Raw genomic sequence first — 27,124 nt, 5'->3', positions numbered from 1 at the left:
ACCGAGGACAGATTATTTTTATGTGCTACGCGCTTCAGCACTCGGGCGTTCCCGTTCTGTGAGTTTGTGTGGCTTACCACTTTACCCCTTGAGCAGTTGTTGCTCCTAGACCGTTCCACTTCACAATAACAGAACTTACAGTTGACTGGGGCAGCTTTAGCAGGGCTGACATTTGACGAACTGACTTGTTGGAAAGGTGGCATCCTATGACGCTGCCACGTTGAAAGTCACTGAGCTCTTCAGTAAGGCCATTCTACTGCCAATGTTTGTCTATGGAGATTGCATGGCTGTGCGCTCAATTTTATACACCTGTCAGCAACGGGTGTGGCTGAAATAGCCAATTCCACTCATTTGAAGGGATGTCCACATACTTTTGTGTATATATGGTGTACCAGTCCCAGGTGTCCATAAAAGCTTATCTACCCATCTCCAGCGCTACGCTTTAGTTGATCTGCTCCATGCTCAGCCAAGCTGTAGAACCTAACACCCAGGAATAGAGGTTCACACACCTCTGCCAGGCAGCCAGGAATAGAGAGGAGTCCTGTCTTGCCAGTCAGTGTCTCGCTCTGCAAACATGAAAGCTGAAGGACTTTTTTTTCCATGAGGAGATTCCAGGACACTCACGTAGGCTTCTCCCACAGTTATTTTTTTTTAAGTCTGGGGAGGATAATGATTACTACTTAGAGCTGTATATGGTGGACTAGAATACATCCACATGTAATAGCAATCTCACAGCAGACACTGAGCACAGTCTGAGAAGTTTTGAAAGTTTGAAAGACTGATTGGGTTCCTGACTGTACATTGTGAGGACATGACAGGTGTCGTTAGTGTTGATACGATGAGCATGTAAATGTACACTGACTCAGAGCTTGGACCAAGCTGCTCAGGGTGGGGAGAGGAAGAGCATGGTCACCCTGCTCTCTCATGAGGTCATTTCCTGCCCGTGCCTCTGCACTACTTCTCTACCCACTGAAGTTCTCCACCTAATCACCGCTTTCCATGAGATGTGTGTGTGTGGCCATGGTACTGAATATTTATGTACAAGTATTTATTTATGACTTTTTACATGATCGTTAATTCATACGAGTATGCCCTGTCGGTTTTGTTGACACGTTTCAAGTACATTTCCTGTTTGCTCAAGCACACATCAGTATGTTGCACTCTATGAACCTGGACTGCAGGTACAGTATAAAGCTTCTGACCTAAAATAGTACAGTGGAAACAGACAGCTGGCGGCACAGGGACACTCCTATCAGCTCCTATTCTCTAGCGAGGACTTGATGAAACATTCATGTTTGAATTGAGACATGGCTTTGTGTGTCCCCGGCTCTGTCTTTGCTCAGAGCACCGTGACTGCAGTAGTGAAATATGGGCTGAGCTGACACACAGCAGAGAGCTGGACGATGAAGTCACCCCTCAGCAGAACAAATGCCATTTGGCTGAAGGAGCTCCAGCTCAGTGTTAATGTATAGTTTAGAGATGGATCTGTTTAGAGTTGTGTGTTTATCCCACATAGCAAACCATCGGCAACTACAATAGAACACATGTGATTCGTATAAAGCGTCTGACATGTTGCCTGGTCAGAGATTTTTTATTAATCTCTTTAAGTTTCTCTGATGGTGACAAGAGTGATCTGACTGTAAACACACTGATTAAAATTCCACTGGTTCCCTCTGTGGGGGTGCCTGTTTGATTTTGTTTGACTTTGGCCCAGAGTTCTGAAGTTCCATCAGAATCTTCCAAGCTCCTCTGTTTTCAGTTTGGAAACCTCTGAACGGGTTTTACTGTAACACTTTTTCATTGGTCAGTTATAGCTGGTCCCTATTGGTGCAATATAGCAGTCTCTGATTGGTTCATCACAGCATTAAGTGAACGGACCAGTTTAGATGGGTATTAGCAATACGGCAGTTGCTCCACCTTGCCCTCTAGTAGGCTAGGCGGAAGCATCACCATATTGCTAATTACCTCCAATTCTTTCAAAGCCATAAGAAGTGCCTAGGGGTATATGGGTTTGATTTTGTATTGGATTACAGAGGATGTTGGTTTAGAGATGACCATTGACCACGTTTGATATGAAATGTGATCCTACTGGATCTCTTAGAGTTACATAAACAGAGCTTTATCCCTCCATTCATAACCCCGCTGGCTCCTGACTGGACAGATTCAGATATGAGCCAATCAGAGGGTCAGGTTGAATGTCACAAGGGTGAACATCTGCCGAAGAGCAGATACAGATGTTACTGGGGTCACAGTGATGCATTCTGGGTCCTCCACATCACCCCTATACATCTGTGTGTTTTCTTCTGAACTTGAACCTTTTTTGGTTTTCTGTATGTCATTCAGGAGGAAGTTTTCCCCTGAGTGTGAAAGTGATGCTTTATTAGAAAAGTGATACCAATTAAACTAGCAGGTTTATCTGGCGGTTTACAATACACAAACCGTCACTTATGTTCTGGTTTGGTCTCCACACCCAAGTAACTCACACACCCACACACACTGTTAGGCGTCTCTCGTTTTCTTTCTCACTCACACACACACGCATACACACTCACTCATATACACACACTCACAGACATATGCATTGAACCTGATCTTTACCTCCGGTTGTATCCTGTGTCATTGGCCACTCCTTGTCCCGCCCACATGATAGCTCTTTTCCCAGGACCCTTACTTCCTGTATTCACCCGGTTCCCATGACAACTGCGCACTAAATGGGTAGAGACTTTGCTATCAGTGAGTCTTGTCAAAAAGAGCCACAGAGTGACTGTCCACCCAGAAAATCACGCACACACACACAAAACACACACCCCCACAGAGCGATAGGAGCTTTTGAGTGACACCCAGACAGGCCTCTGAAAGGCACAGAGGAAATGTTCTTTGGTAAACTGATGAGGTGTGGAGAAGAGGGTGATATTCTACAGCCCCAGTGAGCCGGCGCACTGGTACATGTTCAAAGGGCTTTTCTGTGCCGTGTTTTCTTACGCTTTAGAGGGATCCATGTGTTCCTTATGGCCCCATACGCTTGCCATTTCCTCCCTACTGCAGGGGCTGTACAATCTCTCATTTCATATCTTCATAAACTCACTAGGGGGGCGGTGGGGTTTGAAGTGAGAGGATATGAGGGTGTGTGTGTGTGTGATTGTGGGTGTCCATTGTGTGAGAGTCCATGTCTCTGTTTGAGTACAGTATTTGTGTATAGTATACGGGTTGGCTGTGTGTTGAGAGGTGATCTGTCTGTAAGTGTGCATTTGTTTGTGTGTCCCTGCAGGAGAAGCCATATAAATGCAGTGAATGTAACAAGGCCTTCAGTCAGAAGAGAGGTCTGGACGAACACATGAGAACCCACACCGGAGAGAAACCCTTCCAGTGTGATGTAAGTTCTGGGCCTTTGAAGTTGCTCCGCTGTTTCCTGATTGCCAGACACATAACCAAAACTTAAGAACGGGAAGCATAGAAATAGCGCACATAGAACAGATCTACCACTTCTTAGACTTGCTTTCAAGTAGAATTATAGATCTATAAATCACATTTCAATGTGAATTTGTTCAGGTGGCACCAAAAGTTACATATTTCCACTTTAACCATAACTCCAAATGGTGTGGGGATACAGTACCAGTCAATTAGATTTTTTATTTTATTTTTTATTTTTTACTATTTTCTACATTGTAGAATAATAGTCGAGATATCAAAACTGTGAAATACATATGCAATCATGTATTAGCCAAAAAAGTGTTAAACCAATCAAAATATATTTCAGATTCTTCAAAGTAGCCACTCTTTGCCTTGATGACAGCTTTGCACACTCTTGGCATTCTCTCAACCAGCTTCACCTGGAATGCTTTTCCAACAGTCTTGAAGGAGTTCCCACATATGCTGAGCACTTGTTGGCTGCTTTTCCTTCACTCTGCGGTCCAACTCATCCCAAACCACCTCAATTTAGTTGAGATCGGGTGATTGTGGAGACCAGGTCATCTGATGCAGCACTCCATCACTCTCCTTCTTGGTCAAATAGCCCTTCCACAGCCTGGAGGTGTGTTGGGTAATGACCCTATTGAAAAACAATTGATAGTCCCACTAAGTGCAAACCAGATGGGATGGTGTATCGCTGCAGAATGCTGTGTTAGCCATGCTGGTTGTGTGCCTTCTAAATAAATCACAGACAGTGTCACAAGCAAAGCACCCCCACACCATCACACCTCATACTCCATGCTTTACGGGGGGAACCACACATGCGGAAATCCGTTCACCTACTCGGTGTCTCACAAAGACACGGCAGTTGCAACCAAAAATCTCATCAGACCAAAGGACAGATTTCCACCGGTCTAAAGTACATAGCTTTTTTTTCTTGGCCCAAGCAAGTCTCTTATTCTTATTGGTGTCCTTTAGTAGTGGTTTCTTTGCGGCAATTCGACCATGAAGGCCTGATTCACGCTGTCTCCTCTGTACAGTTGGTGTTGAGATGTCGGTTACTTGAACTATGTGAAGCATTTATTTGGGCTGCAATCTGAGGTGCTGTTAACTCTAATGAACTTATCGTATGCACTTGAAGAAACTTTCAAAGTTCTTGAAATGTTCCGTATTGACTGACTTTCATGTACTCAAGTAATGATGGATTGTTGTTTCTCTTTGCTTATTTCAGCTGTTCTTGCCATAATATGGACTTGGTCTTTTACCAAATAGGGCTATCTTCTGTATACCACCCTACCTTGTCACAACACAACTGATTGGCTCAAATGCATTAAGAAGGAAAGACATTCCACAAATTAACTTTTAACAAGGCACACCTGTTCATTGAAATGCATTCCAGGTGACTATCTCGTGAAGCTGGTTGAGAGAATGCCAAGAGTGTGCAAAGCTGTCAAGGCAAAGGGTGGCATTTTTTAACAATCTCAAATCTCAAATATATTTTGATTTGTTTAACACTTTTTTGGTTACTACATGATTCTATATGTGTTATTTCATAGTTTTGATGTCTTCACTATTATTCTACCATGTAGAAAATAGTACAAATAAAGAAAAACCCTGGAATGAGTGGGTGTGTCCAAACTTTTGACTGGCACTGATTGTATGTGTACATATGTGTGTGTCCGTGCTTTTGTATCCACGCTTATGTATGTGTGCTTGTGTGTGCATGTACTCTGCTCAGCCAGACTGTGGCATGGGGCCAGATGTGGGCTAAAACTCAATATGAGGAAGATAAAGATCTCTCTCCTCTGGAGAGGTCTAGTCGACTGATCTCACGTAAACACATTGAGAAGATCAGAGGGAGAAATTACCCTCTGTTTATAATACCGCAGGAGTAATAATGATTCTCAGAGAGAAACACGCGACCACGGGTCCTGCTGATGCTCTGGAAGGATCTTTTAAGACCTGTTAAAGTCTCTGGATCCCCCTCACTTTCCTCTTACCATGTCTGGAAATTGAAAACATCTTTCCTTCCACTGTTTTTATTCTGTTTTATGGAAGACCCACAACGGTGTCTTTTTAAATTACTAGAGTTTTACATCTGAAAGCCAATCAAATTGGCTGTTTCCTTAACCCTCAGAACCCTCTGACATGATGGGTCTTTTAAGCCCAGACTGGCTGGGTTAGCACTAGGGGGTTCGGGAAACGAAGGAGAGTACTGTTATCAGTTAAGGCCATCTCTTTATTTTTAATCATTTCAAGGATGTGTTTGAATTCAATTCATGAAATGTATTGTTGATTCACTATTAAAGACTTTGAGTGCAATTATTTTGGTATTCTGTATCTCCAGCCGTCTAGTGTTATGACGTGCATCCTAAATGGTGATTAAACCTGGTTGATGATGTGATCACAGAAACACACACTCTGTCACAGGAACTTTAGGGGACTTCTCTACTGTTTGCATTTTGAATGGATGATATTTAAGTGTGAAGAAGACATGCTGGGAAGCCTGAGACCGGGTGTTGAACTGCTGCACCCATGCCAATGCAGGATTAAGATGACTGGTAGTGTGAAATGGAGTCGTTTTTTGGGGGTGTGAAAGTGATCATTTGTGATGGATGTTATGTTTAATTTAATCCCTCTTTATGTCGGGGAAAATAGGATTTCTATCTAAGCCTTCTCTCGTGTGATTTCCAGTACCAATTAAATGTGGTTCAGTCAGCTGGCTGTACCCATAATAGGGATTGTAAAGCTTAATATTGCTCTGCAGCATACTTGTTTAGTTTAGGACTGAATTAATTCAGTAAGATCCATCAGAGAGCTACTATAACAGAGATGTGTATGTATTGTAGTTAAGGTCTAATCCGTTCTGATCTCTAACAGAGCTAACTAACACACTTCTCTCTCCTCTGCTCTCTGTAGGTGTGTGATCTGTCGTTCAGTCTGAAGAAGATGCTGAGCAGGCACAAGCTGACCCACAACCCCAACAGGCCCATGGCAGAATGCTCGCTGTGCCATAAGAAGTTCACCAGGAACGACTACCTCAAAGTGCACATGGAGAATGTTCACGGGGAGACAGAGGGCTAGGACCCATCTACTGTATATGATACTACTGAAGATAAACTGCAGTGAACTCCAAAAGTATTGGCACAGTGACACATTTTGCGGTTGTTTTGGTTCTGTACTCCAGCTCTTTGGATATTAAATGATACAATGACCATGAGGTTAAAGTGCAGACTATCCCCTTTTCTTTGAAGGTATTTTCATCCATATCAAAATTACAGCACTTCTTGTATAGTGCCCCCATTTTAGGGGACCAAAAGTATTGGGACAAATCCACTTACAGTATGTGGGCTGAGCTGGCCCAGACCAGACCAGCGTCCACCCACAGCTCCCCACGCCAGCTACGCCCACCGCCATGGAGTGTCATTACCACACCAGCTGTATAAAAGTAGTAAAAAGTTAAGTATTGTGTGCCATATTCATAGCGCATAATGACTACATGAAGTTTGTGACTACAAATTTGTCAGATGCATTTTCTGTCTGTTTTGGTTGTCTTTCAGATTATTTTGTGCCCTATAGAAATGAATGGTAAATAATGCATTAGAAACATATTCTATTCTTATTTACAATAAAAGTGACTACAAAATGACACTATTTACCATTCATTTCTATTTGGCACAAAATTATCTGAAACACAACCAGAATAAACAGCAAATGCATCCAACAGGTTTGTAGCTTCACAATCTTGATGTAGTCGTTGTGTGCTATGAATATGGAACCAAATACTTAACTTGTGGCTACTCTAAAACACATGCAAGTGAATTTGTCCCATTAATTGTCCCATTAATGAATTTGTCCCATTAATATCATTTTAAATCCAAAGTGCTGGAGTACAGAGCCAAAGCGACAACACATTTATCTGTCCCAACACTTTTGGAGTTCACTGTATATTTACAGTGTTAAACGTACAGGATGGCCTGCTATGCATTTCAGACGTAGCAATAAGCAGTCTTTTCTTTTTACGATTAAATATATACAAATGCAAAATATGGAAAAGATTAGAATTCAATATCGGAACATATCCTGCACATAGGAATTATGGAGTATGGAGTACATATTCAATTCACAGGGGGTTTGGATGAGGCGCAAGACCCACGCTGTTCTGATCTGCTTCCAAACCGCTCTTCTGTTTATACTTTACATTCAATTGAGTTTTAATAGGAAAGTTTGGGAGTGGCATGTCCAGACAATTCAGCGCGATACAATAACTAGCCTCGCTCCAAAAGTCTCTTTCCTGCTTATCGGCTTCTAGGTTCCCGTCTTATGCCAACTGTACCGTGCCTTACTCTGTTACAGCTATATGACCAGGTAACACACAGAGAGTTTGAAAGACAAAGATGTTTACCAAACACAGCCAGCCTACTCCCTTCCTCCAGCCCACGCATTGTCTGGAAATGCAATAAATTCCTTATTACTGTTGTCAAAGTTACTGTTACTGTTTGTCAAAAGAAGAGCAACAAATTGTTCATAATACTGTATTTCATGTCTGCTAAGACTGTTTTATATGGTTATTTCATATATTGAGGGACCAAGCAGTTTCTTTCTGTTTATACTCCTGTATGTTAAATGGATAATGTATTTAATGGATGGTGCAATTATGTATGTTTATCTGTTCTTTTTGTATGGTCAGACCATAGCCTTCCTGTGTTCCACAGACTGTTACACATTTTGTATCTTTTACTATTCATCTCAAACTGTGAATATTTCACATCACACTTTCCTGTTTTGAAATGTACTTCATAAAAACCTCATTACTTACCAAACAGCCATTTACTCTGTTAATTCTAAGTATGTGTTGATTAACTGTTGACGTTTGGGTATTTCGGAAAACACTTGAATTGATTGAATTTGCTCGCTTTGTTGTTGTTAATTTAACCCTTATTCTTGGTTTGGCTGGCAGTCTGCTGGGAGCCTAATTGAAGTGTTTTTTCCCCCAGTGGCCACTGTCACCACTGATCACCGCTGCCTGATCTCTACAGTTCCCACTTTGCCTGATCTAAAGCAACCCACTAAAGAGGCTATCTGATGGTTGCTCTACTCTCTTCTCTCCTCTCGCTATAAAGGGACTCACTCGGACTCATTTCTCACACTCACCCACTGCCGAAGCTCCTGAAAGGCTCAAAGGCGTCTGTTTTGAAGAGTTTTTCTGAGTCTGTGAGAATTTCCTGAATGCCATATGGATGCTGGATCAGACTCCCAGAGCTGGGAGTCTCTAAGCTTGTCATCAAATAGTCTGTTAAGAGTCGGTATAAATCCTGTCATGTTTGACAGTCAGTCTCCGCAAACACATACTCTGGTTTATAAAACCAATGCATTCGGCATGTTTATTTTCTGTGTTTGGGTGCTTGTTTGTGTTGTTCTTTTTGTGCAAAATCCATCAATAAATCAGATGTATTAAACTGGTAACACCTATCCCCCCAGAGACTGATTAGGCATATGCTACTCTTGCGTGCTAAACACATTGGAGATGGTGGATATGGGAAGCGACATGTACATGCGCCTCTCCATTCAAAGTCCCAGTGTTCCTGAGGACTGGGCGGCTGGCTGTTCTGCAGGATTCTCAGATCAGATGTGGCCATGTTAACCTCCACTCCCTCTGAAGCTGGGTTCACCACATGGCTGTCCGGGCCGGGCGTGGTTCAGCCAGCACACAGGACCCTGCACACACTCTGCCCACTGGGCCGGCTGTGCTCGCTGTCTGTGCCCACTGTCTGCTCTTAGTGGGCAGAGGCCTCAGGGCTGAGCTGACGCTCTCAAGCAGTGTCATTTTTTTTTCATATTGTAAACAAAGTATGGGGGCTTTTCTCAACCGTGGAATAACCGTTTCCACACCTCAACGCAAAGTTTAGAGGTTTGATGGCTTAGACGGTTGATGGCTTTTCCCTTACCAGTGTGTGTTTTCATGGGACAGCCCCCCATCTCCACATACAGAGCTGTAGTATCATGCACACCGGAGCTTCCAGCAAGTCAATGTGTTTCTAATTACTTGTTTTTACTGGAAGCCCCAGTTCCCTGCTCTACCTCCCCATCTGTGAGTGTGACCAGACTGGGCCCAGACCAGACCAGCGTCCACCCACAGCTCCCCACGCCAGCTACGCCCACCGCCATGGAGTGTCATTACCACACCAGCTGGGGTTTACAGCAAAACCACCATCACGTCGGGAATCACACGGACAATGTTGTCTCGCCACGCTGTTTGGTCGCCGTTGCCGTGGTAACGGATAGTCCGGAACACTTCCGTGACCAGGGGAATGCGGAGTTGTTGGGTGCCCATGTGCAGGGTGCCATCCATGTGCATTTTGTGTAGGGAGGGTGTGTGGGTCTCTTTTGGGCCTCTGTACCAACATTCCGGGACATTCCTTTAAAGCTGGGTACCAAAAAACCCTGATGCCCAAAACCACTTAGATGTCAAGAACTTGACAGTCAGTAAGACAACACCAGCAGGAAAAAGAGTCGTAGAAAAGTGTAGTAAAGATAATTGAGTGTTGTAGGTGGAGAAAGATGAAATATCTCTAGTTTGACCTCAAAGCCTCTGCTGGTCAAAGAAAGCATTGCAGTGGAATACTCAACACAATTGTATCTGTCCTTGTTCTGTGTGTGTGTGTGTGTGTGTGTGTGTGCGTATTTAAAGGAGACGGTCTAACCTCATCTCCAGTCTCCCAGACTGCATGGAAAAGGAGGGGTCTATCAGGTCAGGTAGACAGGGATTATTAGTAGCAAATTGGGAAAGGCATATCCCCCAATTCCCAACCTCACACACGCACCAACATAAACGCTTCCTGAAGATTCAAAACATGAGAAATGCATTTTAGAAAATGGTATCCTCCTCTAACAGTATTCAGCCCAGTATCACAAGCAAGATGCATTTATCAATCAAATGTATTTTATAAAGCCGTTTTTACATCCATTCATAGATGACCAGCAGGGTCAGATTATAACCATGGTGGCTGTAGAGGGTGCAACAGTTCAACACCTCAAATCTCAGTTGGCTTTTCATAGTCAGGGAAAAGTGAGAAAGGAACAGTGGTGTTCTCACATTGTTTTTTGAAGATGCAGATTTGGAGTTCAGACATTGTGTTCTTATTGATTTACTGTAAATGTCAGGATGTGGGACTTGATTTGAACAAGATGCCTCAGACTCCAGGCTGAGGCTGAAGCTCATGAGAAACGCTGTGAATGTAACAATGTACAGAGAACAAAGCTGGACAGGCATTGTCCCGAAACAATGTTCAGTTCAAGAATGTCAGCCTCTTTTATATGACTGTTTTTCCAGTTCTGTCAAATACGCTGTTCCTTCTGAGCAGTAACCAGGCCTGGCCTCTGAAATACAGGCTCGAACCAATATCTGATGAATGTGTTGAGGTTTCTCTTGATCCAACAAACACTCTTCCTCTCTTTTTCTCTCGGCGGAGAGAGGGGGATGATGAAAGAGGAGAATTGGACAGAGGTCTAGAGGCAGGATGAGAGAAAAGTAAAATACCACAGAGAAAACATGGATGTTGATAATGAATGTCTGAAGAGTAAACGGCATCAGTCAGTAGGTCCGCCTCTATAGCCCCAGCGGTCTTCAGTCCTGTCATCGGGTGCATTGCGTGTGCTTTCACTCTGCAGTGTCATTCGTGACCACAGCCCCGTCTGCACCTTTACAAGCCACGACCGGGAGAGACTTGGGGAATGTCGTCGAGCACATTACCATACCTAAAGAAAAGGAGAATCTCCTCTGCCCTGTTCATTTTAAACTGAAACAGACATCAGGTGTGCTCTTCACGATGAGACCTTGTGTAGAGAGCTTGTACAGTATACAGATAAAATGACCAGGGTTCAACTTCACACCTCACATAACAACTGAGGGCGATTCCACGGCAGCAGGAGCAGAAAATATTTGCGGTATCTCAGAATGTTCTGCCAATTCTCACATAGAAACTTCATTGAGAAGAATTGTGTTTGAAATGCTTTGACACTGTGTTGTTGTCTGTGTCATGTACGGTTCACACATCATAGGGTCTCAGAGTAGGAATGTATCCAGTAGGTCTAGAAAGGCCTAGAATGGCAACTCTCATCATGGTTTTCCAAAGAAATGGTAAGTGATGCAAATGTAAAAACATGTCAAACATTCTTCCTCCCAATGAAGTTTCTATGTGAGAATTGGCAGAACAATCTGAAATACCAAAAAAACATTTTCCGCTGTCGTGGAATCGCCCCTAAGAGGATGGAACTTTTCTCCATCCAAAATGTTCTTGACAAAAACTCACTTTAACAGAAAACCCTATCAAATTCTGAGCGTTTGCCAAGGTTCAATGTAGCTCACGAAACTAAAAAACAAATGTCAAGAGCCACCACATAATCTAATTCAACACATCATTTCTTATTAGTTTGGGAATGTTTGGGAAGGCTGTTGCCTTGTAATGGCTGTCTCTCCTCTCCCCAAACCAGAGCCATCTTTACAAAATCCCATTTCCTTCCCACAATGTTCACTGATAGCTGTTCTGGGAATTAGGTGATTGGCGATGACAGAGAAGTCTTAATTGGTCTAGTCTAAACATTTGTGCGAATGTGATGAGAGTTCCACCCTATTTCTTCTCTTTCGCATTTTCTACTCATCCCTTTACCTGCCTCCTCCCTCTCCTTCCGTCTTCCCTCTCTCTTTCTTTTTCTCTGTCCTCCTAAACACGTCTTTCAGGGTTCGGCTACATTGAAACGCCCAGCACAAATCTCCCAAGAGCACGCTGGAGCTCATGAACCAGTTAAGACAAGATGCCAAGGGTAATGACACGCAAAGAAATGTTTCAACGCCAGAATACACAGAGAGACATACACTGAGGCCCAAGGGCTCACCCACACAGACATGCACAATAGCACGGGTAAATGTAGCCATTGACTGACTCACACCATTTGTGCTTTGATACATTATCAACACAGGCGCGCAGAACCACAAGTAAATACATGTAATGATATGTAATATCAGTAAACAGCAGGGAGTTGAATGTTAACACTGACATAAGGCTGTAGTTGTCCCTTTGTAGGATGAAGCTCTGTTTTAGATTTGTGTTTGTGTTTGAAAGTGAGCTGGTTGTACAGAGTCCCACTTGTGGGAGAGATGGAGAAACCAAACACCAGACTGAAGGTCTGTTTCCCGTCAGAGCAGGGAGAAGAGCAACCCTAGGATACACACCTTTTATGTGCTGACTTAGCCTGCACTGAAAACACACACACACACACACACACACACACACAGAGCTGTGACTTAGACACTGAGAATGACATGCAGTGTCTCTGTCCTTTTCACAGCTATGTGAGGTGAGACAGGGCCTCTGTCTGAGCTCTTTATATTAGACACGCTGAACCTGCTACTCCCAGACCACACACACAGGCAGACACACACACATACGTGCACTGAATGGTAATTCCCCCAGCATACAGGGACATTATGCAAGGGGAGTGACTCTGCTGTCAGAATGAACAGCTGCCTGGGCCAAAACACATCTATCTTTCACAGGAAGTTATTGGTCAAACAAATGTAATTAATCCAGTGTTTCTGTCTTTTTTGTTTGAGCCATTTGACCGTGACTGCATCTTTCAACCACACTCTAACACACCCCTATACACACTGTCCACACACTCAAACACAGTTCACATGATTCAAACACACACACACACACACACACACACACACACACACACACACACACACACACACACACACACACACACACACACACACACACACACACACACACACACACACACACACACACACACACACACACACAAACAGGTAGCCTAGTGGTTAAGAGCGTTGGGCCAGTAACCGTAACTGGTTTGAATGCCCAAGCCGGCAAGATGGGAAAATCGGAAGACACATTTCAGTTCAATGTATTCAGTTGTGCAACTGACTAGGTGTCCCCTTTCCCTATATACACACCCAGCTACTGTAGAGTGGAGACAGAAGAGCAAGGCGGAGGTCCTGCTTCATAAAAAATGGCTCACTCCCATATGCATTGTGGTTTCAGTGCTTTGCAAACCCAGACTGCCTCTGTTGCACTGAGAGCAGTTTATCTGAACACATACATACTCTCACATGTATTTACTCAGTGGTGTTTCTTCTGGGGACATCAAGGGGGACATTATGACGCTATGATGGCAGAAAATACTGGTAGTATTGTCACATTAGATGTGAATTGCCCATACCTAATATTCTACTTTGGACGCCATATTGAATTTGGTGATCTCCATGGTGGCCCCTGGACATATTTCAAATGATATGAGCTCAAGATGCCAAAGCCACTGAGAAACTTTCAACAGTAAATGGCTGGCACCTGTCTATTACACTCCAACAACCAGTGGAGGCTGCTGAGTGGAGGACAGCTCAAATTTGATGTATTTGATACCATTCCATAATTCCGCTCCAGCCATTACCACAATCCCCTTGTCCTCAATGAAGGTGCTACCAACTTCCTGGGACTCAAACTAAAGATGACTAAAACAGTACTACAAAAGACAGCACTGTCACAGTACGTTGCCATGGTAAAAAAAAGCAGCACACATGTACAGTACAGATGTCCTATCTTCATTTGCCCAGTTTCTTACAGCAGGCAAATAATCCAGCAGCAACAGAAAATGTGAATTATTATGTGGATTATAATTCATTCACATTTTTGTTGATGCATTTTTCTACACGATAAATCAGGTCTGACATTTGGAAGTGATAATTACAATTTTAGAAGCCTTTTTAAACCTTGAATACGCTATAATTTGCATTTCCTGCTGCACAGGAAAATGATCTGCGACAACAGTGATCAAATTAAGATAGTGCATCTGTATGAGATCAGATAGTTCTCTCCCTCACTGCCTCTGTGCTGCCCGGTGATTTACAGAGGCATGCGTTCATGTTCACTTGTTGGTAAGCTGCTAAAATAAGGAAGTGTATTAGATACCTGCTCCCGGAGCTCCCGGTGGTCTGGGAGCCATCAGCCTTGATCCCATAACTCAAGAAGCCCAGCCCTGGACAGTCCTGTCAGCCTGAAGGATGAAACACAGACAGAGAGAGGCTGACCTGGGGACAGAGTGGCCGGGCCCTTCACCCAACCATCCATTATTCCCTTGTTATAAATACAAACCTGGCTGTCCACACTCTGCAACTGGAAGAACCAGGCTTCTGTGTACTGTAAGTCACAGTCAATAGCTGATAGCATCATGTGTTTCATCTTTGCAAGGAAGAAAGTGATCACACACAACGGACCACAACGATGGGATTAAAAACAGGCACAGAAACATGACATGCCCTACTGTTGTTTGTGTTCATCGGATAGATAGACAACAACCGGACATTGAATCTAAACAACCATTGAATCTGAAAACGAATGAAAGACCCTGATCCTATCCTCAGATTCCATTGTGTGTGACTGAGACTGTTTACCTCTATGTCCTTGAGATAGTCTTTGATGTGTGGGGTAGACCAGGGCCCTGTGTCTAAACTCCAAACCTCTCTCGATCTGCTTCAATAACACACAATGGTGTGTGTAGGACTTTCCACTTGTTTCTCCCCGTGAATGTGGGCAACCCGCATATTTAACCTCTGCAGCAAACCTTTACAATCACTGATCTCACATCTCTTTATCCTGCCAGTTAGTTTAAACTGATACCATCACCAGTTTACTCATGCACAACACAACTGTGGACCGCTCACGCTGCAGTGCGCTATACCACTCTGTAAGAACCATTGTGCTCCGAGTCATTTCAAACGGCGTGTTCTTCACGGCCAATGAGCAGTGAGCGTCTCCTCCCAAGCTCCATTAAGCAGAGGCAGAGTTATTTATCGGTTCTGAACGTTGCTGGCCACAGGTGCAGTCTGACCTACAGACCAGGGCTTCAGGGGCGGCCGGGCGGCCCACCAAGCACTGGGGTCTCAGAGGGGAGAGGTTTTAGGGGCAGGGCTGTACAGTAGGCCTACAACACTGTGGGGTCCAATGGTCAGGTCACTGACCTCACTGTGACCCCAGGGCTCAAGGATTGAAGGCCTATAGTCTATGTGGAGCAGTTGGGCTGAAGATGTTTACTGTAAAATGGATGATACAAGATGCAATAGAAAAGCATATCAAAGCACATCAGCACCCGCAATCTAACTTGCATGAGGCGCATCACTCTAAACCCATCTGCAATCTAAACCTAAACCCATCTGCAATCACTCTAAACCCATTTGCAATCTAAACCTAAACCCATCTGCAACCTAAACCTAAACCCATCTGCAATCACTCTAAACCCATCTGCAATCTAAACCTAAACCCATCTGCAATCACTCTAAACCCGTCTGCAATCTAAACCTAAACCCACCTGCAATCACTCTAAACCCGTCGGCAATCTAAACCTAAACCCATCTGCAATCACTCTAAACCCATCTGCAATCTAAACCTAAACCCATCTGCAATCTAAACCTAAACCCGTCTGCAATCACTCTAAACCCATCTGCAATCTAAACCTAAACCCGTCTGCAATCACTCTAAACCCATCTGCAATCACTCTAAACCCATCTGCAATCTAAACCTAAACCCATCTGCAATCACTCTAAACCCACCTGCAATCCCTCTAAACCCATCGGCAATCTAAAGGGAAGATCTATGAATCTTTAGACTAATGAAATATAATCTGCTCAGGTAAACAATCCAATCATCGAATCAAAAACCTTCCACGATGCACTGGCAAGGTACATAGCTTGAGTGGTGTTAAATGAATGTTTTACTTGAGTGGAGGCAGTCCAAGTCCAAGGTGGGCTTGAAGCTGCATGGCGTTTCCTTAGGTTCTTCTGGGTGGAACGCCCCACTGCTTAACAACAGATACTTTAGTGATTTATAACATTCAGTAAGTCATTTTCATTTCCAATAAATCTCTCACTCCGTCATTTTTTCACAGCAACATGCGTTTGTGTAGGATGGAGTTGTAAGGCTTTTTAAAGCTGCTGTGAAAAGTCATAACTTATCTGCCGACATACATGTTGTTCCATTTGCGTTCGATGCTTTTCATGTGTCCTCGCTGCGTCTGAGATAACTCAACACTGAATGTCTTTGAGAGCACATTTGTTAAGGATTACCGTTCATTTAACAGATTTTTGAAATTGTTTCTCATCTTCAAAGCTTTGCCAGTTAGTTTCAGTAGCCTCTGCTCTCGGCCTCTACTGCTCTGGAAGTCAAAACCACTTTAATTGTACTTTATGATTATGCCATTGAGCTTTAAAAACAATACGTAACTCTAGGCACCAACATTAAAACATGCAGCTTTCATTTGTCTACCTGTTTGGGAGAGAGATGGGGACCTGGCTGCTTCAGAGACGTCTTGTTTACACTTGGACCATCATGGTGAGGCGTGTGTTTAGAACCGAGAGCACACTCTACCCCAGGTCACCTCTAACGCTTTTGATTCTCCCTCTTTGTTCTGTGATCTGAAATGTGTTCCAGTTTGAGTTTCATTAAAAGCATGTCCTGAAATTGGATCCATCCCTTTGTACACCAGCTAGTCCAAGAGGAACAGTGTGCAATCTAACTGGAAGCAGACTGGCCTCATCTCGGCGGATGTGTGGACATTGTTACATTAGTGTTGTGTGTGTGTGTGAGTATGTGCGTGTGTGTGCATGCGTGTGTGAGTATGTCTCAGTACCTGGGAGTCAATCTGGACCAAAGTGTCACTTTCTCCTGTGAAACATTATCCTAGTCTTACAAGGCCTGACGGCTACACATTTATTCAGTGTGCATGACATCATCATAGTACATTGCACCCCTCAGACACATTAATGGTTATTTCACCCTCTCCTCTGGCCAAGGAAACACCTTGACAGAGTACAGCACACTTACCATCCACTTTCCACAGGAACCAAGGGCCCAAACAGGTCACTGTCAGAACTAACTGGCCCAGGGTGACACTGAAAACAGTGTACAAGACTCACTGTATGTAGGTAAGATTTGCATTTACTTAGGTTGCTGCCGCACCTGTACAATGCAAATGGCATCAAAGGGTTGTTTCTCCATCAATTTAGTTTTTTGACGCCTTTTTAGGGTGCAGACCAAATTTCATAAAATGCCCATACCTTTGAATTTTTTAAACATTCCGTACTTTTAAATTCCAGCCTGAGAAATCCCTTCAGAATAAACCAGGTGTGAACGCATCCTTACAGGAAAGGACATATAGCCCAAATGGCATAGTAGGAATGATTTAAATCCTTTCTTATTGGACAACCAAATCCTTGAGCTGGTGTACTATGTGTGTCCCGACTACTTGAACTTCAACACAACGAGGTCGTGGTTGGCCCCTACACATAATCGCAGGAGATTCACACTCCCAGCCTATAGGAAAGCAGAGAAATGTCTATGAGAATGCCGACGTAGCAGACCCACAGAAGAGCTTCCAGATGTGACAGGTCAGCATCAACGACACCCACCGAAGGGGGGGTGAGTGACAGGCTCTCAAAGGGGATTGAAACATCACTCAGGCAGAGAGAGAAAAAGAATCGCCTCTTCAGTGCCAACCCGTGTGTGTATCTATCAACACAAGGGCATGCTTCAGTTTATGCGTGTGAAAGTGGCAGTGCTTTTCTGTATGCTTATGAGCATGTCTTTGCGTGTTAAGGAAGTGTGTGTCTGTTCGCATGTGTATACTGTTAGTTTGCGTACATACACTACAGTAGATGCGTTTGTGAGTAGCACGTCTTGCTCGAAGCGGCTCAAATGGAATGTATAATCAGACAGGGGAATCCCAGATAGAGGACTAAAGAGTAGGAATGCTGAATTCCTGAGCGTGAGAACAGGTCCAGACCAGACAGCCAGTCCCTGTGATGGCACAGTTCCACTGGGGCTCACACACTCGGGGAGAGGATTAGCACATTTCACCTACCCAGGGTATAACCTCCTCAGCCAGAAGGTCAACACCAAGACATACGCCTCCATTACGGCTCAAAGGTATCATTCAGGGCACATGTCCATTCTGGCTCAAATGGCATTAGGGAAAGGATTAGGACCCGCAGTTTCATGCTGGGCACAAAGTTACTCTCCCAACAGCCAGGCGGGGCAGGCAGGCAGCTAGCCATATGTCAACCAGATGCTGCTGGCCTTACTCTCCTTCAAAGAAACAATTAGGGACAATTATCGCAACATATAAATGAATTTCATCCATGATTAAAATGTTTGGTGAAGGGGGGAGCTGGACTGTACTGCCAGGTGGTTGTAATCTTGAAGTCAGTCGTAGTGGGGCTTCAAAAAAATTATGGAGAAAGAAAAAAGCTGCCAAGCTGTTTATTCAGGCACTTGTGCGTCTGGTCAAGTGTACCCCCCCCCCCCCCCCCTGTGCTCCACGTTCACCCCACCAGCAAAGGCATCTGTCCTCTAGCTAATACTGCTTTAATGGAGGTCATTCATTTTAATAGTGCCTCATTTCAAACTCCAATAATTAAGGCATGTAGTGCTCTCATCTGGGTGGTAGTGTTGCGGCAGGGCAAGCTCTCCAAATAAACAGTCCCCCCGCAAGCAGCGGGCGTCTCAACCACGCCGTAATCCAGCCAGTTGCCCAGTTCACGGTCACAGAAAGGGGAAAACTCAGCCCTGCTCCTCGAAAGAGAAATCTAAACCATGTTAGGGAGATGAAAACCACATTTTGGTAATCGGCAAGGAGGAGGAGGACGGGGTGGCTGGAGCTCAGTGCACTCAGGATAACAGAACAATCAAGTGTAATTGTGTTTGAAATGTGGAGAACACAGGAGGAACCGCCAAACGATACAATGAAAGTCTGATGTCAGCCCCCTTCCACCCAGAGTACATTATTATCGTCCACAACTCTATCCATCTCCAGCAACACACAAGCCAAGTAGAGCCCCCCCGGCCAAATCCTCCCCTAACCTGGACGACGCTGGGCCAATTGTGCGCCGCCCTATGGGAATCCCGATCACGGGGATCGGGGTTCCTACAGCCCGGGATTGTCCTACAGCCCGGGATCGAACCCGTAGTAGACCCCTGCACCACTCAGGAGGCCTATTATGATAGATTTCGATTGTAAATCATGCCAGGTTCACAAGTGAGGAAATAATATCAGGGAAGATCAAATAATTACTATTATCAACAGTTTCAATGGTTATTAGTGATTTTTGATGGCATTCTCTGTTCGACTTCAACATACATCTGTTAATCTTCGGACTTGAAACCATCTTCCCATTGCTAAGTGTCTCCCGAGCTGTAGGATAATTTATGTGTTTACGCCTCAGATAAAGACATCCATCTCTGAGGTGTGTCACCTACCCAGCATGCCTTGCCGTTTCCTGGCGTCAGTCTGCATAACGTTGATGCACGATCTGTGAAGAGCAGGATTGCTTTATCTTCCGCGTGGTGACACGGGATGGTCGTTTTATCTCCTGTGCAGGAAGCATGTGATGCTCCACCATCGCTCCTGGCCTGTCTGCCCGGAGAGGGCCTGATGAAAGCACAGGGCCACATGGACAGAGCACATCCATCAGACCTACAGCCTGTCAGACCAACAGGCCCAACAGGAGCACAGGAGAGTCATTCTCTGCCCCTGGGAGCACCAAGGTTCCTGGCCAGGTTCAATGAGGCTTTATCTCACCGACGCTACACACAGACATATGCCCACATACACTAGTCCACGTAAGCAAAAAGGTATATACAACATATGCTCCCACCGGGAAGTTCACACTTGAATTCTGCCTGTGACACATGTTAAACACTTCCTACTGTATATATTTGTACTTGAAAGTGCACATTCACTCACACCCCATGTGGTGGACGGAGGAAGACATTCTTCGCTGTTCAAAGAGGGATTTCCTGCTAATGGTTCTACATCTCTACTAGTGTACTCTACTGGGACACTGTTCATACAATGCTGGATGATAGAGAACACAGTCATTATTGGATGGGCGGTTTGTCTATTATTAAAAATGCTGAGGCACGCTCATATGCAATGCACACACACATCACAGTCACATAATATCAGTCATATGGTTGACAATGACTTCCTGGGTACATCAATAGAAACAACATGAGACAAAGACATGGAAATGTTTGGTGTTCTCTTACATTCCGTTGAGTGACTAAGGGGCTTTGAAGTGGCTTTCCAGGGCTGATGATGGGCATGTAGCCCAGACACACAAAGCAAATGTTTCAATTTTCACAAAACAACCCTTCATCCTCCACAGACAAAAAGGCAACAATGCTGCATCAATTGCTGAGACAATTGCACAAGCACTCACACCAGAATTTATTTCAACAAGCACTTTATGAGTTCCATAAGTTATCCTAAGGGCTTGGTGACGCACAAGTCTGTGATCACGCAATTATTTTCTCTCTCTTTCTCTCTCTCTGTTTACTGATTGTTTCCAAACACTGAAGGGGAAGTCCAGCTGGAGACTGTAAAAATAAACTCTCCATGTTTTAAAATGGGGAGATTAGCCCTTTTTTATGGGTTTCCTTTCATGTTCGTGTCCCTGTGTGTCCAACCTGGTGAGGGAGAGCAGGTTCAGAACAGAACAGAGAGAGGAAGGTGATGTGCTCTGTATGCCAGAATGTGAATGTGTAGGAGTGAGGTTTTTGAAGTGATGAAAAACACTAATTGGCAAGGGAGCAGAGAAAGACCTGCATGCTGCCAGATGTTTCGGTGAAACACATTTCTGTGTTCTGTGTGTTCTGCAGGTCCGGAGTGAGGTGTCGGCGGCCTACACATGTAGAACCAGAAACACTCGCAGCAGTCCAGGACCAGCTCCTGATGCCATTTTTAGCTTGCTGTGGGCACAGGGCAAACCTTGCTTCCTGCCTCACTACACGGCTGGGTTACATGTTGCATCACATTTAGTCTGACTGGTCAGCTATAAGACTGTACCTGTATGTTATTGACTTCTGGATGTCCATAAGGTACACTGAAGCTATACTAATTCCATTACAGTGCTTCCTTGTTTTAGTGGCATGGTTAAACAAAGGATGCTGATGGATTCAAAACGTGGCCATTTATCCCAATCTCAATCTTAATCGTAATCTTTCAACATGGCCATTATCTTCGGGTTGACTTGTACTGCTTCACAAAGCCCTTATCTGCTCTGTCTTCTTGGTATAAACAGGTAAACAGAGAGAAAGACTTCCTTTCATAAACTGTGCACATGATGTCAGTTGGGGAAGCACAGTGACATCCAGAGTCATGTCATTGACTACAGGAGGGTTTGGGGTTCTCCTGTCTTAATCTCAATGGCCTCCTCTGTTTTCACCTATCATGAATGGTTTGTATGTTGAGCGATAAGATTATTTTTCACGTCCTCAGCTAGGCCTATATTGCACAGCTCCGGCTTTAATCACGTGTAGTATACTGTATCATGTATCCATTTGTTCACCTATATTACTGCATAGAAGACATAATTACACTGCCATATCACTTACATTAACTTCGTAGACATAATAAATACTGGGGCAGTTTAAAAGAACATGACTTTGGAGATTAGGTTTAATTTATCATGTTCATCAAGTGCTAAACAAAAAGTGTTTGGCTTAATTGAGTTTGTAAGGAGCACGTTCTTGTCGTAGCTGTCGCCCGGTTTTCAACAGTCTGTCATTTCTCTGTAACACATTATTAAACCCATTACTCTTCACTCATCACTCTGGGAGGAGAAGACATGGAAAAAAGCGTCTCAAACTGAAGCGTCTGTGAGGGTAATTACAGTAAGCTCTGTTTAATAAGCAGCGTACGTATCATGTGTCTCAGTTGAGCCTCTATAAGTGGAGAGAGGAACCTTCAGAAGCCCTGAAATGCCTGATGTTTATGTATAAATGTATACTGCTGTATGCCAATGCTGAAGTGAGGAACTGTCTTACTCTATCTGTCTTACTCTACTGTCTTACCATGTAACAATGTAACAATTTTCTTTGGCTGTGATCAGATCGCCTGTTTAGGTTGTGTTGGCTGTGTTCGGCTGCCATGCTGGATTTGTCTGGTGCAGATGGGAATGGGAAGAATCATGATATGATTTCAGGTTTTATGATTGTGAGTGATGTAAGAAAAATGCATACAATTACAACATAAGACATTCTCTCCTGTCTAATTGGACAAAGACGCTGATGTCTAACAAACATGATGAGATTTTTTATCAAGCTGAATTACTGAGAGAACTAATTGAATATTGATGAACATGGTTGGGGTTAAATATCAAATGGCCCATGAGGAGTCAGTGGTGCCAAAATACATTTCATGTCTCCAATGTTTTTTTTTCTGTGGTTTGGATTTCAGTGAGGTCCATAAGGTCCATACAGATGTAGGATCTTAATTTGAGCCAGTTTGCTACAGCAGAAAAACATTCATGCGGCAACAAGAAACCGGAAATATTATATGGATTATAATTAATGGATATTTTTGTAGGCTTTGATACATTTCAAATCAAATCAAGTCTGATATTTTAAAGTGAAAATTACAAACATCTGAAACCTTTTAATACCTCAAATACATATTTTAAAGTTTTCGCGCAACAGGATGATCAAATTAAGATCCTACATCTGTACTAACGTCATAGACACAGTGACCTTGCCCTTTCACTAAATCAAACAACAGACAGACTGACAACAGCATTCACTGCATTCACTTGTTAACTTTGTTTTGAAATGTGTTGTTACAGAAAATGTGTTATTTTGTGGTTTTGTTAAAGTTGATTTTGAAAACTAAAAATATAGGCTTTTTCCCACCAGTTGGGTCTATTATTCCAACTCTGGTCTGACTTCCCAATCGTTATCAAGTCATTTATACAGTGACCTCCAAAATGATTGGCACCATTGATAAAGATTAGCAAACAAAATGAAAAAACTGAGCTTTATTAAATGCTACTTTGTTTTGTGGAAGATTATATTATTTTATATGAATACAATTGCTCAGAGAAAGAGATTTTATTCAACAGGTAAAAAAAATGGAAAGACCCCTAAAGACTCTGCATTAAATCCTTCTGTCACCCATCACCGTGGGGAAAGGCAATGAACTCACAAATGAAAATAGACAAATGGTTGTTGACACCATAAATCAGCCAGTGGATACAAAAACCCACTAACCACTATTAGGGCAACAATGAAGAAGTTAAAAAAATAAGAATTTGTTCTTAACTGACTTGCCTAGTTAAATAAAGATAAAATAAAAAATGTAATGCTGCGGACATTTTTTAGTACCATTCCCTAGATCTGACACTTGACACAATCCTGTCTTGGAGCTCTATGGACAAGTCCTTCAACCTCATGGCTTGGTTTTTGCTCTGATAAGCACTGTCTACTGTGGGACCTTATATAGACTGGTGTGTGCCTTTCCAAATCATGTCCAATCAATTGAATTTACCACAGGTGGACTCCAATCAAGTTGTAGAAACATCTCAAGGATGATCAATGGAAACAGGATGCACCTGAACACAATTTTGAGTCTCATAGAAAAGGGTCTGAATACTTAAGGTAAAAAGGTATTTTTTGGAAAAGTTCAAGAGGTCTGAATACTTTCTGGACGCACTGTATACTGTAGATATAGTGTATATACTGTACCTGTCAAAGTTTGGACACACCTACTCATTCCAGGGGTTTTCTTTATTTTTACTATTTCCTACATTGTAGAATAATAGTGAAGACATCAAAACTATGCAATAACACACATGGAATCATGTGGTAACCAAAAAAAGTGTTCAACAAATCTAAATATATTTTATATTTGAGATTCTTCAAACTAGCTACCCTTTGCCTTGATGATAACCTATGGGACTCCCGGGTGGCGCAGGTGTCTAAGGCACTACATCGCAGTGCTAGAGGCGTCACTACAGACCCTGGTTTGATCCAGGGCTGTATCTCAAACGACTGTGATCGTGAGTCCCATAGGGCTGCGCACAATTGGCCCAGCGCCGTCCGTGTTAGGGGAGGATTTGGCTAGGGTAGACCGTCTTTGTATTTAAGAATTTGTTCTTCACTGACTTGCTTAGTTAAATAAAGGTTAAATAAACCATTTTAATTTTAAATGACAGCACATGACTTTGCACACTCTTGGCATTCTCTCAACCAGCTTCATGAAGTAGTCACCTGGAATGCATTTCAATTAACAGGTGTGCCTTGTTAAAAGTTCATTTGTGGAATTTCTTTCCTTCTTACTGCATTTGCGCCAATCATTTGTGTTGTGAGGTAGGTAGGGTTGGTATACAGAAGATAGCCCTATTTGGTAAAGCATCTGTATGGCAAGAACAGCTCAAATAAGCAAAGAGAATCGACAGCCCATCATTATTTTAAGACATAAAGATGAATCAATCTGGAAAATGTCAAGAACTTTGAAAGTTTCTTCAAGTGCAGTCGCAAAACCCATCAAGTGCTATGATGAAACTGGCTCTCATGAGGACCACCACAGGAATGGAAGACCCAGAGTTACCTCTGCTGCAGAGGATACATTCATTAGAGTTAGCAGCCTCAGAAATTGCAGCCCAATAAGTGCTTCACAGAGTTCAAGTAACAGACACATCTCAACATCAACTCAGAGGAGACTGTATGAAACTGGCCTTCATGGTCGAATTACTGCAAAAGAAACCACTACTAAAGGACACCAATAATAAGAAGAGACTTGCTTGGGCCAAGAAACATGAGTAATGGACATTGGACCGCTGGAAATCTGTCCTTTGTTCTGTTGGTTCCAACCTCTGTGTCTTTGTGAGACGCAGAGTAGTAAACAGTTGATCTATGCATGTGTGGTTCCCACTGTGAAGCATGGAGGATGAGGTGTGATGGTGTGGGGGTGCTTTGCTGGTGACACTGTCTGTGGTTTATTTAGAATTCAAGTCACACTTAACCAGCATGGCTACCACAGCATTCTGCAGCGATACACCATCCCTTCTAGTTTGCGATGAGTGGGACTATATATTTTTTCACAACTCCAGGCTGTGTAAGGTCTATTTGACCAAGAAGGAGAGTGATGGAGTGCTGTATCAGATGACCTGGCCTCCACAGTCACCCGATCTCAACCCAATTGAGATGATTTGGGATGAGTTAGACCACAGAGTGAAGAAAAAGCAGCTAACAAGTGCTCAGCATATGTGGGAACTCTTTGAAGACTGTTGGAAAAGCATTCCAGGTGAAGCTGGTTGAGAGAATGCCAAGAGTGTGCAAAGCTGTCATCAAGACAAATGGTGGCTACTTTGACCAATCTAAAATGTAAGATATTTTGATTTGTTTAACAGTTGTTTGGTTACTACATGATTCCATATGTGTTATTTCAGTTTTGATGATTATTGACTGATTATTCTACAATGTAGAAAAGAGTAAAAATAAAGAAAAACCCTTTAATGAGTAGGTGTGTCCAAACTTTTAACTGGTACTGTGTACATCAGTTTAATATATATATATGCTTTATATATTTATATATATATATATATATATATATTCTGCGGACTTCGACATTGCTTGTCCTAATATTTATTTATATATTTCTTAATTCCATTATTTTATTTTTTTAATTCATGTGTGTTGTTGTGTATTGTTAGATATGACTTCACTGTTGGAGCTAGGAAGACAATAATTTTGCTACACTCACAATAACATCTGCTAAATATGTGTATACGAACAATAACTTTTGATTTGTTTTGCTCAAACTACTGAAAACAAGGCTACCAAAATGTTTTAAACCTACCTTTTAGATATTTATATATATTTATTTGAAACAAAATATTTTCCTCTGAGCAATAGTATTAGTATTAAATATTCAAATTGTCTAATTGTTTCAGAACACAATGTAGCTCAGTATTTGCCTTAGATATTTTATACAATCTTTTTTGCTCTTCTTTATCAAGGGTGCCAATAGTTTTGGACCTGACTGTACATTACCGGACCTGCTCTGACACACACATGCAGCTATTGAAAAATAACCCAAATCCATTCTGGCTCCTCTTGCAAATCATTGGGTTACTCCATAAAACCCTCCACAGAGAGATTGCATTTACAAGTGTTGCTGGAGTGTGGAAAAGAGCTTGTGAGATCTATAAATATAAAATGGGTGATTTCACTTTTATAAAAAAACACCCAAGAAACAGCTGTAGATTTATGAGTAAGGCAGGTCTGTAAAATAGAGCTAACTATCAGCAGAGACGATGGGAATCACACGTGTTTACGCACTCTTCACCCCTGAAGCAAGATAAAGAGAGAGAGAGAGAGAGAGTACGTGTATGTGTGTGTGTGTGTGTGCGCGCGTGTGCGTGCGTGTGTGTGTGTGTGTGCGCGTGTGCGTGCGTGTGTGTGTGTGTGCGCGCGCGCGTGTGCATGTGCGTGCGTGCGTGTGTGTGTGTGTGTGTGCGCGCGCGCATGTGCATGTGAGTATGTGCGTGCGTGTGTGTATGTGCGTGTGTTTGTGTTTGTGCATGCCTGGGTCCATGTGACTGCATGCATTACAGTGTGTAATGCTACAAGTTCCTGTACATTGTAAAATAACAATATTACGAAACGAGAAAACAATATAATTTTTGGGTTAATCTTCTTGTTCGATACAGATATCACATAGTGTATGTCATCAGTTTGTCATTACGTCAGATATACTGCATGCGGTCTATACAGTGATCTGGTTTTCTAGTTTCTAGAGAAAGGTAGCCTTCCACATCCTTATCCTGATAACAATACCACATTGTCTAACGTAAACTGGTGAG

The 27,124-nt window shown here is 43.0% G+C and overlaps 1 protein-coding gene across 2 annotated transcripts in view; it reads left to right on the top strand.

The window, feature by feature from the left end:
• Positions 1-8,338, top strand: part of LOC110521644 (PR domain zinc finger protein 5) — a 65,947-nt gene extending 57,609 nt beyond the window's left edge. Inside the window, exons 15-16 of one of the 2 annotated variants that reach the window (XR_016495191.1) lie at positions 3,269-3,373; positions 6,328-8,231. Coding sequence is in view for 1 of the 2 variants with exons in the window: in XM_021599332.3 (XP_021455007.1) it covers positions 3,269-3,373; positions 6,328-6,492 (270 nt within the window). In the remaining variant the exon portion in view is untranslated. Of the gene's footprint in view, positions 1-3,268; positions 3,374-6,327 lie in introns of both variants that reach the window. The other variant, XM_021599332.3, reaches the window with a different exon arrangement.
• The last annotated feature ends 18,786 nt before the right edge of the window (positions 8,339-27,124 follow it).

Source organism: Oncorhynchus mykiss, chromosome 4 (assembly GCF_057628025.1).
Source record: "Oncorhynchus mykiss isolate SJ-2025 chromosome 4, ASM5762802v1, whole genome shotgun sequence".
NCBI classification, from domain to species: Eukaryota; Metazoa; Chordata; class Actinopteri; order Salmoniformes; family Salmonidae; genus Oncorhynchus; species Oncorhynchus mykiss.
The sequence above is the reverse complement of the archived record's forward strand: the minus strand, read 5'-3'. Positions and strand labels throughout refer to the sequence as shown.